The following is a 13,162-nucleotide window of genomic DNA, read 5'->3' on the forward strand; positions in this document are numbered from 1 at the left end:
AAAATCAGATCAGATGCTATAACAGTTCCAAATCTTAGACAAAAGACATGGAACCACATGGAGAAACTATTGGAACAGTGGCAAACGAGAGGACTGTTTCCAGCAGATGATCAGCCTGGACCAACGAAAGCCCATAGAAAAGCTGTAGTTGAACATGAGAATGCTGAATACCTACAACAGGAAAAAGCATGGATCAAAGCCGGACAACCCTCTTGGTATGGACCTGAAAACATTGCTATGAACAGAGCTGAAAAAAGAAAATCTAGAGTTACAAGTCTGGTACTCCATCTAAAATATGTCAGCCAAGAATCAACGAACAGCATGTATGTGGCTCAAGGAGCAGAGCTCACAGCAAAGGAAGATAAGAAAGAAAAGACAGAAGAAGCTCCAGTAATCCAACCTTCAAAGCTCCTTCCAAGCCTGACAGATGCGCTTCCTCCCTACATGACAGAAGAATACAGTTTCTTTCAACCCCCAATACAAGCTCCAACTCTAGGTGTTTTAGGAGGAGTATTGGAGTTGGACGGTCTCCCCACGGCTACACGTGTCAAAGACTTGGAGTATGAGGTAAGACTCCTATCTGGTGAGCTCAACAGAAGATTGGAAGAACTAGGCATAAGAATGGAAGAGGAGCTCAACAGAAAGATGGAAGACCTCAGCAAAAGTATGGAAGCAAAACTCAAGAGAAGAGAAGGCGAAGGTTCTCCAGACACCACAACCGTAACTGAAGCTGGAAGACTCAGGAACTACTCAACACTCATGCTACCGCTGATAGCGGCTGGAGAAGGAGGATTGAAATACCAATCATGGACTCACAGAGACATGGAAGCATTAGCGGCAAAACTACCTCCACTTACACAAGGAGGTCAGAAGTGGGTGAATGATCTGGAGAAATACACAGTCCAAGACCAACTGTGCTTGGGAGACATGAGGGCACTGCTTGGACGGATAGAAGGAAGACTAAAGGCAAGAGCAGTGGATTCCAAGGCCAAATGCACCAACTCTCCAGATTACATTTTCTTCAACAAAGTCAGGTCGAGGTATTGGACTGCCATTCGTCAAATCTACCCAACAACACAGAGTTTACAGGCCCTCAACTACCTGAGAAAAGAACCGGGGGAAGACATGTATGCCTTCCTGAAGAGACGTGAAGGAGTGTGGGAGGACTGCACTGGAGAACGACATGACGTTTCACCGTCTGTCGTAATGCTGTGGAAGAACGCGGTCATTAACGCCCTTCCCCAATCAGTACAGGCAAGCCTGGGAGATGTGGTGGCATTAGATGCTATACCCATTGAAGAATGGAGACAACATCTCATTTACCACGATATGAAATACCAAGCAACCCAGAGGGAAAAAGACGAAGAAATTAAAACATTACAACTAAGACCCTTGAAGATACAAATGGCTGAGAAAGATACCGAAGCTAATAAAAACAAGAAAGCGGCAAGGCAAATGGCAGCTACATCAGAGAAGGCAGGGCAGATTCCTCCAACAATTCAAGCTCAGGAAGAACCAGAGAATGCAGTGCAGACATCTCAAACAGTTGAATCTCAGATAGTGCCAGAGAATCAGATGGAGAACCAACAACCAGGAGGTTTCCGAGGAGGCAGAGGCAGAGGAAAAGTTCTCCGGTTCGAGGGATGCTACATATGCAATCAGCTGGGCCATTGGGCTAGAGATTGTCCACAACAACAAATGAAATACCCATCACATGCACCAAACAACGGCCCACCATGCAGTTTCCATGATGACGACGGAGGCAGGGGGTCCCAGAGATGTCAAAGACGCACAGGATTTCCAAACATGAACCGAATGCCACTGACAGCCTGGTATCAACCACAACAATGAGGAAGCTTAGAGGACCAGACCATCAGGTGATGCATCTTCAGCACTAGAGTATTTAGAAAACCAGCTACATAGAGCCACATACGTCACCACAGGAGGGAGAGGTTTAATGTTATTTAAAAGATAGTGAGTAGAATATTGCATTTACACAGAGCATCCACCAATTAGAAGTAGCAGAGTAGAACATTTAGCAGACTATCTTTGTAATTATGAGAAGGAAAATACATTACGAGTGATGTTGTTCCCCCTCACATAAAACTATTGTGTCCACACAACTAGTGAGGTCAAGAAGACGGGCTTCCACCCAAAATATGCAAGGGGCGGCGATACACCTGACGTGAAGCTGTCCAGACCTGAAAACAGAAACTCGATTCTGCTGTGGTGACGTCTGGCTACAAAGGGAGGTGTCCGATAGGGTCGCTTGTCTCAAACCAGTGAAGAAGTCAACAAGAACCCAGCTGAACTAGAGAGTGACTGTTAGCGGGAGAACTGTGACGGAGCGACAGAGACTGGCCCAACATTTTCCAGCCAGTACATAGATAGACCCCGTCAGAAGACCGGGGCTGTGTTTAAAGGGGAACTTCATTTATTCTTAGCCAGAAGTGCAGTTTTTAATCAAACAATTATGTGATTTATGGAGTCAGATTACATTTTTCTCATAAACACAATTTTATAATCGGTCTGAAGTATCTGTTTTAAGGCATGAGCCGCAGATTAAATAACATAACACTGATTAAGAGCTTGGATGAAGAAGTTGTAGGGTTTTTACAACAGTTTCAAGAATCAGTCTTTATTTATTTATTCTTGAGTAACTTTACTGATTTATAGTGTAGTGCGTAAGGCAATATCTCATTTGAGTGAGGGGCAGCAGCCCTTCATGCAGGTCACTCTCTGTGAGAATAGTTCCTATTTTCCCTCCAGTTTGGAGAAAGATTATTTTATCATATGTTAGTTCAGCAGTGTCAACCAATCCTCTAATCCTAGAATTATTGAGACGCATTAGCAACACCAGGGGTATTGTTTTTCGCAGCAACGATGATGCATAATACCATGACAAAAGCCATTATTGAAACAAGTAAACTATTAGAAGTGCTAATGGAAAATGTTTTGTGAATATGCATTTATGCCATCAGAAAGCCATACATCATATGATATTTTTGTACGCCTTGTGGGTACACGGAGAATTTATATTTATTTAATGCAACGTTATGGGTTTTACATGTCCTGTTCATAATACGGTAATCATTGCAATATCAATTGAGCATTTTATGCTCAAAGGAGGGAGTGTCATGATTATACAGATATGTTGATTCGGTGACGTTGTAGTTAATAAATAATAAAATGTAGTCAACAATAGGTCTCATAACAACAAGAGGTATGCCAAAGCTTGGGCCTTCTCCAAGGAGGGAGTGGTCCAGTTTTAGATATTAGACAAATAGAAGTGGATGAATATGTCAGAACTCTGAGTAATATTATGCAAGTTTTGTCTACACAGGCTAGGAAAACGACAGAGATACCAGACGAGACACCAGAAGAGACTCCTGTTCGGCCAGGTGATTGGGTGAGGGTGAAAGTTCACAAAAGACAGTGGGCTCATCCCCGGTGGACGGAAGCGTGAAAAGTTGTAACGAACTTCAAACGCGCTCCGGTTTAAAGGTAAAGAAAAAGGAGCAAATTGACACCACCTCACACATTGTCACCCTTCACTGGCAACTTCCAGAACATTATTGGGAGTTAGGACTGATTTGGCAGAGCTGGAACAAAACAATAAATAGAAATAAGATAAGGCTAGAAACAGCGTAAAAGACAAATTGTCTATAGATTTTTATAGATTGTACATTAACCCATAAGAACCTGGACCAATTTCTGGCTCAATAAAAATTAGTGGGAGCAAAACACAGGTTGAATAGAGCACATAGAACACATGTCTAAAAAAAAAATCTAAATTCCACCACCAGATGACAGAGATCTGAAAAGTGACATCAGTGTCACTGCAGTCTTATTTGATTGTTAAATTAAATTATTAAATGTACAGTGTTTTCTGACATTTCTGACATTCCTGAGCACATTCCATTAACTCTGAAGCTTCCAAAGATGTTACCATAGGCATATTATGTATGGTTGGAAAGCTGAGAAGGAATGGAATCCATTTCAGATGACTTAGTCATGGTCAAACCATCTCAGAAAGAGCACAGAGAGAGAAAGGAGTATTTGCATTTTCCGATTGCCCCCAAAAGGGCCCGCATGCCATTATTGGCCCCAAAAGTGCCCCCACCAAACATCTCTACACCTAGGCATGCCATATGTTTTTTAACATCTACATTTCCCAAGGAACAATTATATCAAGTCCATTCCCCAAGGTCCATAAGACCTTCCCAGAAGGAGTTATCATCAAATAAAGGTCAAGTGTTGTCGCCAGAGCACCACACCTGCAGCAAGGGACTGATCATTAGTGCTCACCTGACTCACCTGTGTTGATAACGCAATTGCACTCTATTCAAAGACCATGTCCATGTCCCACACTGTCCTCAAGAGACAATACAATATGTATTATATCTATTATATGTAATATGCCATGTATTACTAGTGTAGAACAAGTGCCATTCATTCATTTTTCACACCAGGTGTCTGACATTTCAAACTGGACCAGGTGAGAGGTGGATCTTTGTCTGTTAGGTCAATGTCAATCTTCATTTGTCTAAAATTAATCAGACTGAGAATGTAGCTGACTTTTTATTTTTATCAACATCCAATGCCACTTGAATAATAAAAAAAACAATGTCCGGCTAGAAATTATTTCAGATCAACAGCAGGAAAAGTACAATCTGAACAATAGAAAACATGTTGCCTGGTAGATTTGGAACCATTTGGAACACGTGAAACAGAGTGTCAATAATCACCAGGAATATTTTTAATTCCACAACACCTAAATCTCAACAACTTCCCGTTCCTCTTCTCCTCCCAGTCATCCTACACTATCCTTTCCAAGCCTACTGCTGGCTGTTTAGAAATGGTAGCCTTTGAAGCAGTTTCTCTCTTCTGTGAAGCAGAGACGCACGTCGCATTTCTCACACAGGGTGGTGGTTGCATTTGTTTTGCAGACTGTGCAGCGGCCACGCTTGGTAGATTTCACGGGCCAGTGTCCAAAGTGGTCCTTACGGACATCATCAGGAACTCCAACACGGACTCTCTTTCTCGTGGGAGGTGCTGAAGGAGATGGAGTGTTCATGTCAAGTGATGGGCGCCCCCTTCTTGCCTGGATGAGGATGAGGCAAGTTGCCACCTCTGCCTGGAATCTTCTTAGATTCAGTGCTCTCTCACCGATCAGCTTGCAGTCGTTCTTGTAGATCAGCCACGCGTTGACCAGGGCTACCATGATGGTGTGCCAGAAGAGGTAGATGTACCATCTCCGTGATCTCATGTGGTATTTGTACCGGAGAAGGCATCTATCCATGAGATCCACCCCCCCCATGAAGGTGTTGTACTCTTTGACGACATTGGGCCGGATGACGTCAAGGAATGCCTTCTGGGGTTTGCTCCAGCGCCTAGCTTTGTCTTGTGGTTCCACTGCTGTTTGAGAGGAGATCAAGGTGACAGGTCTGTTGTCATGCCACTTTACTATGGCCATGGACCCCTCTTTCTCCACCCGGCAATCGAAAGATCCTCTGCCTCTCTTGGCAAGACTCTTGTCATCCTCAAGCTGACATCCAGCCAGGCGATTGCTGCGGACTGTTCCTGTAATACATAAAGAATAAGACAAGATGAGTCAAAACTAGAAACAAAGGAGAATGAGACCATAGGTATGTTGTTATTACCTGTGTGTGTGTGTGTGTGTGTGTGTGTGTGTGTTTGTGTGTGTGTGCGTGTATGTATGTGTGTGTGTGTGTGTGTGTGTTACCTGTGTAGAAGATCTGCCGCTGACGAAGCTCTCGCACCAGTGCGGCTGAAGAGAAGAGGTTGTCGGCGAACACTTTGTAGTTCTGGCCTGATGGAAGAGTTTCACACAACTTGACGACCACATCTCCTCCCATTCCAAGTGTGGTTCTTTTCCCAGTGCCACCTTCATAGACCTTGAAATCACATAGGATTCCGTCGGATGAGCAACGGGCCCAGATCTTGAATCCCCAGGGGTGGGGTTTGCCCTTCACATATTGCCTGATGGGGCAGCGCGTTCCTCTGAACGAGACCATCTGTTCATCGATGGAGTTGTGCTCCATCGGGGTGATCTGGAGACATTGTTTGCGGAACATGTCAAGCCATGGACGGATCTTCCAGCACTTATCCCCTTTTTGCCTGTTGGATGGAGCCTCGTTGTCGGTGAAGTGGAGAGATGTGAGGAGGGTCTGGAAACGGTCGCGTGACATGTTGTCAGCGACCATGCCAATCCTTGTGTCGTTTTCCCAGTAGACACGGTTTCCTGGAAGCTGGCAAAGTCCCATGCGCAGGTACATGCCGATTAGGATTTCCAGCTCCTTTACTGTGGTCTGCACGTTCTTGTGGGTGGCAGAGGTTTGAACGCTGTAGAGGTTGGTTTGCTCCATCATTGCCACAAGCATCTCATCTGTAATGAACCTCCTGAAGTACTGCAGGGGAGTGGGGAGCTCATCTGGAGGTTGGACCCTCTCTCCTTTGAAGGTGTGGTCTGGTGTTTCAAAAACTTTTTTTCGCCATAAGAATCTTTCTTGGCCAGTAGAACGGTGGGATGCTGCAGTCGGAGGTTCTTCATTAGGAGGTTCTTCTCCCTCTGGTTGAGGTGGTTCCTCTTCCCCTATGTCGCTTTCCGACTCATATGGCTCCTCCTGATAATCAGGATCTAAGACAGGATCATCAAATTCATCCTCATCTTCATCCTCACCACCTAATCCCTCCACCTCACTTTCGTTTCCATCCAGGATTATTTCCAGGATCTTCTGGATGTCCTTGTCTCCATCCCACCTATTTTTCCTGTTCATCTAGAGAAGAAAATTTGGAAAATAATCATGACTTTCAGCTGATGTCATCATGTAACGTTGGTAGCACTTTACCCTACAGCACGGTAATTATCATTTCCAGCTGTGAGGTAAAGTGCCACATGACGTTAGTCCTAAACCTGCCATGTTGTAGGTAGCTAGCTAGATAGTAGTATAAGTAACTAGTTATTACTAGTTATAGCTAGCTATATATATATAATATAATAACAATATATTACTGAGTATAATTGAATTAAGTAAACTGATCAGATAATGACAAGTTTTCTAATTGTGACATATAGGTCACAACACTTGTTTTTTTTACCAGTTTAGTCTAAATGCCTGCAGTGACGTCTATGTCACACACATATTTACTTGCTCTTTTACCACAGAATAAAAAATAAAAAGTCAAAACAATGATTTATATTCGACAAACAACATGTTATCCAATATTTCAACCATAGGATTTGATGGATCTTACCTTTTATCCTCAGGATGGGCAGAGGGGCAAATTAGCTGGCAGACTGAAGTTAGCTTGTGGAGAAAACAGTCAGGAAAGGTGGCTGCTAATTGAACATGAGGTCATCCCAATGGTCACATGACCTTTCAGAAATGTGATTTGGGTGTCGCTTCAGGACTATATGAGTTGAAATTAAGGGTATACTTGAAGTGACACCCCTGCTACACCCTAAAATTGTGTGTGACATGCGCGTCACCTCAGGTTGTGAAAACCTATTTTTTTTGTTTTACATCTGAAAATGAGTCCAATTTTTTGTATGTCATTTTTGGACTCATTATTTAAATTCTGTAACGGACACAACCAGGGATAAAATAGAGATGATGACGAGAACAAAGCCAAACCAATTGTGGGGTCCCCTAGGGATAAGAGTCAGAATAACATTGTTGATTGTGCTCATTACACTTGGCATCTTGTTGGTTGGATGGGGAGTACAATATCAAGTAAAACATGGAACCATTAGTTCACTCATAGAGAATGCCCACATCACTAACAAGACTCCAGCTGTGTTTCACAGACTTTCACTTATCCCCAGAGCCAAAAGATCAGCTGAGCAAAAAGAGGAGGAGTTAGAAATACTCGGTCCCAAACAAGAGGCGGTTATAATCAAGATGATTCACCCCCCTATATGCAGTTCTTGTATCAAATGATGAGATGGGTTTAAGTGATCGGGATATGTAAGTGATGGGGATTTACAGATTAGGGGAATCTCTAAATACACTGGATCCATGTTTTAGTCTGTACCAGAAACACCCCCTGTTAAGTTTATGAACAACCGACCTGAGTAGAATTATTGAAAATGATTACAGTTGAAACAGGCTACTAACCCAAAAGTACAGCTTTGTACGTACAAACTCTATGAACAAAATTTCCCAGCAGATAGTGGCGACATTGCAGATATGTCCAGTCACCAAAGTTACTTATGTTCTAAATAACAGTGAGATTTAAAGTGATGGAGAAAATATGGAGACGTTCCTGTATATTGTGTGAAATATATGGTGCTTGAAACATCTAGGTATTTAAATTTATGGAAGAAAGTGGTTTCCTGAAAGAGTTAATTGGAGTAAACATGTTACAGTGGGTGAAAACAATATTTAGGGATATGGTACAATTATTAGAAAACATTAACTGGGCTTAGATGACATTTAACATCAAAGACAGATAGTATGGTTAGAAAAATAGAGTGGGAAAGATTGGATTTATTTTACCTAAGTGTGTTAGATTTAACTATAGATAATGCGTCCCGAGATCTCTCTCTCTCTATCTCTCCGCCTGTCAGAACGCTACGACCCCAACTTCCAAGCAGACAAAAGACCTCACCACGGAAGACTCCTCCTCCTCCATCGAACAGACAGAGAAGCAGAGCTGAACCAACAATGACAAGACTTTATCCAGAACCATCTCCACCTGAGGAATCCAGAACTACAGGCGACATAAAAAGGCACACTGTCATCGGTCCCCCACAGGACATGAAGTTCCAAGCTGAGCCACAAGATTTGGACACAAGAGCAGAGTGTGGGACATGAGAGCAGAATACGCCCTCCATGCAACAAAGTAGAGACTGTAAAGGAGGAGATGAAAAGCAAAGCAGATGGGACACTGAAGAGAGTTACAGCGGAAGGATCCAAGAGCGGATGGACTGAGGAGAAGGTGGACGGAGAAGAGGACAGGACGGAGGAGTTGGCATGGTCCGGCAGAACGTGAGGGGGTCGTTGCTTGATAACCAGAGGGGGAGAGAAGGAAAACGGGAGTGAGTGAGTTTACACATAAAAACACTTATTCACCAACGAGAAATACGTAAAGAAAAAGATTTATTAGCCATGAATTAATCAATTGGTTAATTTATAAAGAAAGAAAGAGGAAACTATTAAATAACCCTAAAAACACACTGAGGGTAGAACATATTATTCAATCTTTTCATCATATGAACAAATTATTCTTTAAGAGTTTTTTTTATTCATGTGTGAATTTGGGTAAGATTTAATTTGTTACAGTATAGACCTACAGTTTAAAGGGATGGTTTTAGTAACCACTCTATAAAAGCAGACAAATCTTTATTTGTATGGAAAATGTTAAAGGTAGAGCTAGTACCAAGCCAAAGATAGTATTCCAATCTAGAGTATTGATTTCTCCATTGTAGCATGGTTATTACCTCAGGAGGGAAGATTAAGGTGGAAATAACATTTGTTTTTCGTCCAAGATGTAGAGTTTTAAAAAGACACTGGGCAAAGAGAGATTGCACATTTTAATTAAAAAAAAACTAATATAATTGGGAGTAATACATGCAGGGCCTTGGATCACTCATTGTGATGGTGCATATTTTACAACAAATATCGTTCAGGGAGAAGGGGTCGCTCGACCCACCCTGCAGATGTTTTAAATCTTACTTGCAGCTTCAGAGGGAGCGCACGGCACCAGAGTATGAGTTTTAAAAGACAAGCGCCACCAGCTCCTAAAGGTCATCCATTCAATCAGTGATGACCTGACTTTTAGAGATGTTATTTAAAGGAGAAACATATCTGCCATAGGTGTAATTCCTGAATTGAACTGCAAACCATTAATGAAATGACTTCTGTTTTAAAGTTCTTGTTAAAGGAGGGAGTAATTATCACATGCTCTAGCACCCAAGGTTCCACACACTGTTAAAGGGGTTAGCCTAGCTATTTAAGTAGACAAGAATTGAAAATAAATTAGTATAATGAGTTATTGATATTCCACTGGTTCTCACACCATTTCAGGGACTCTATCACTGCATTATAACAGACCACCCAAAGGTAATGATTAGGAACTTTTAAGTGATGAAACTCTACAACTGTTGTAACTGACCAAAATCTTCTCCCAGAAATGACTGTCTAGAATGCCGTACCCCAGAGTAGAACGTACCGATTGATCACGACGGCCCCTTCTAGAGAACATATTCCTTTCATACCTTAAATGGTATGAAAGGAGGGAGGGTACATTTCTCATGAGGAGACAGTTACAAATGCTAGCAGAACAAGACGACCAACCCCCGTATACAGATGTTGATAACAATGATGAGTTAGTTTAAATGATATGGATGTTCGGAGATGAGATTGATCAATGAATGTCCAGCTGATGTGATTCTTTACATTATGAAATCATGTGAAGAAGTGAGCAAAATAAAATGCTAAAATGGAGTGAATCCATTTCAATTTACTTTACACTATTCCAAGATAGTTTATTTTTATTTTTCAATTTACTTTGCCAATCCAAGATATTTTATTTTATTCTTTATTACTTTATACTATTCTAATATGGTGGATCTCATGTTGTAAAAATCATTGCTATTCTAACATGGTTTGTTTCTTTTCACTTTGTAAAAACAAGTGCCTTAACACTGAGCGTGGTATGAGAACGGTTTCTGTGAAAGGAGGGACGAAGAAATGTCCTGATACCAAGGCATTGCTGCTATTTTGAAGAATGATATTGAATGTAAACACTAGAAGTTATGCACAAGGGAAAACTTTTATGTTTGAACACAGACAAGAATTTATTTTGTATTTTTGTAAAGCCAGCTGTAAAACCATTCCATTTGATTGTATGTTTGTTAATATGAGATATGTAATATGCAAAGTTCAGATGAAGAACTCATTGATTTCAGTATTATACACACCTTTTAGGTGTGTAAGAAGGGACTGTTAGAAATTAAAATCAATGTTTTAATGGGGAAATGTAGTTTAAACATGCCGTCAGTTTTAATGCTCTTTTATACTGAAAAACCAGAAATTCTTGTGCACAAGCAGTTAAGCTTTTATTCTGAAAATCCTTCATCTACGGTTAGCATTTAGCATGTGGCTAATATACGATTTCCTAAAGAGGTGAATTTAGTAGCGAAATGATATGGAGTGGTGCAAACCGAAGCCTACTGATTTAACACTACAACTATAGATGTCGAGATACTACCATGCTGAATATTAAATGAAGGTACAGTTTATTTGAATACATTATTGTTTACAGACGAGAGTAGCATGTGACAACATCCGGAATGACCGGAAACCAAACGAGCCGAGAAGTATTTTTTAGAGTATTGATTACAGCGTTTAGAATGTGTTAAATGAAAAGTGATGAAAGAGAATATGAGGAGAAAAGGCGTGTTAAGCTAAGGTGACCAGATTTTCAAAATGAAAACCGGGGAAATTTTGAGTTTTGCGGTCAAAATCTCATTAACATATCCACATTTCTTCGCTGTTAAAGAAAAAAGGGGGTTCAATTCTGGTTCAATGTAATTCGAAAATGTTAACTGTTGTGCTGTAATAAACTGATGTGTAGACATACTGATACAACTGTGTACTAACTAATTACCATAAATGCACTAACTAATTAATGAAATCTTTCAGAAAATCTGATTTCAATACCATTGTAAGTGCGGAGTAAAGTATTAACTCACTTATTGAGTTTTCCATAGTTAATAACAAAACATTTTCAAACTACATAGGTTATAGCCTCAAGTTTATTTGATAATTAACATATGTACAAGATATATAGAGACAACAGACAAGTAACACTAGCAGAATGACACACTATCAAAGACACTTCAACAGAGAGACACAACTGTCAAACACAATATGACAGACAACACTGACAGACACACTGGGACAAACAGATAAAACAAAGCCAGAACTGTCCCATCTGTATCTGTCCTGGTATTCTGGATGGAATAAGATCAAAAGAGAACATGAGAAAAGGAAAATACTGAGATAATACATGTAAAATACTTAACAATATAATAAATAAGATGAGATTTCTAAGTAAATAAAAACTTCTACTAACCTAATCTCTGTACTTTTCAGAAGAGTGAATTTTCTTCAAGATTGCTTTGTCTTTGGCCAGCTTCTCCATGAACTCCTGGCAGGGGAAGTTGAAGTTTGTTTTCACAACAAGCATGGCCTTGATGGTAGGAATAGTGAACCTATTTCTTGCTGCTGTCCATACATCATTCATTTGGGAGAACACTCTTTCAACTGGTGCATTACTCCCAGGTAGGCACATAACCACCGACGCTAACCTTGCCAGGTTATTGAATGGGATTTCGTTGTCTTGGAAGTGGGTAACCACCTTGCTCCATCTGTGATTAAGCGGTGTCTCAGATTCTTTCAACTCTTCAAGTGTTCCTCCCTTCAGGAACTCATGCAGACAAGTGACCTCATCAAACAATTCATCCTCATTGATCTTGATATTGGGGCATTTTTCTTGCAGTGTGGCCGCTGCCTTCTGAATCTCTTCACGCTGAGGTTGCCTTTTCAGAAGGAGACAATGCAAATCCTTGAGATCATCTGTGTGCTTTCCCCATGCTTGCAAGTAGTTGACAGCTGTAGTGAAGAATGATTGGGATGTTTTGAGAAAGCTCGCTTTTTTCATTGCTCCATTTTCCTCCAGTTCTCTAAGAAGCCCTCGGACCAAAACTGGAATGAAGTTATCGTCACTTCTTGCAGTCAACTTTGCCTCAAAGCTTTTCAATATTGCAGCTGACTCCACAGCACAGCGGTCTTGGCCTTCAAGCATTTTGATTGTGTCACTGAATATGGACAGGTTTCCATGGACAAAGGCCAGCCAAAGTTCAGTCAGAGGATCTTGGAATATTTTTTGCAGGACAGCTGGGCACTTTTCTTCAGAGAGGAAAAATGATTTCAAGGGCAAATACATTTTCAGCACTCTCTCTAGAGCTGGGAGCATAGACAACCAGCGAACATTGCAGTGTCTTAAGATGTTATGGTACTCCTGGCCAACAAACTCACAAAAGCCCTTTAGTCTTTCTACTCTGACGGTGAAAATGTGAAAATAACCAAATATCTTTGTAAGAAGGTACTCAACATCAAGGGGAATCATA

General features: G+C 41.1%; 1 protein-coding gene across 1 annotated transcript; it reads right to left on the reverse strand.

Moving 5' to 3' along the window:
* Positions 1–4,568: 4,568 nt before the first annotated feature.
* On the reverse strand, positions 4,569–11,600 carry LOC307036892 (piggyBac transposable element-derived protein 3-like). Its single transcript, XM_079677516.1, has 3 exons — positions 7,279–11,600; positions 5,747–6,800; positions 4,569–5,583 (listed from the first exon to the last, which is right to left on the reverse strand). Exons 2-3 carry the CDS (start codon positions 6,798–6,800, stop codon positions 4,853–4,855), a joined length of 1,785 nt encoding a protein of 594 aa, XP_079533642.1. The 5' UTR covers positions 7,279–11,600; the 3' UTR covers positions 4,569–4,852.
* Between the last annotated feature and the right edge of the window lie 1,562 nt (positions 11,601–13,162).

This window comes from Notothenia rossii, assembly GCF_949606895.1.
Source record: "Notothenia rossii genome assembly, chromosome: 4".
Lineage (NCBI taxonomy): Eukaryota > Metazoa > Chordata > Actinopteri > Perciformes > Nototheniidae > Notothenia > Notothenia rossii.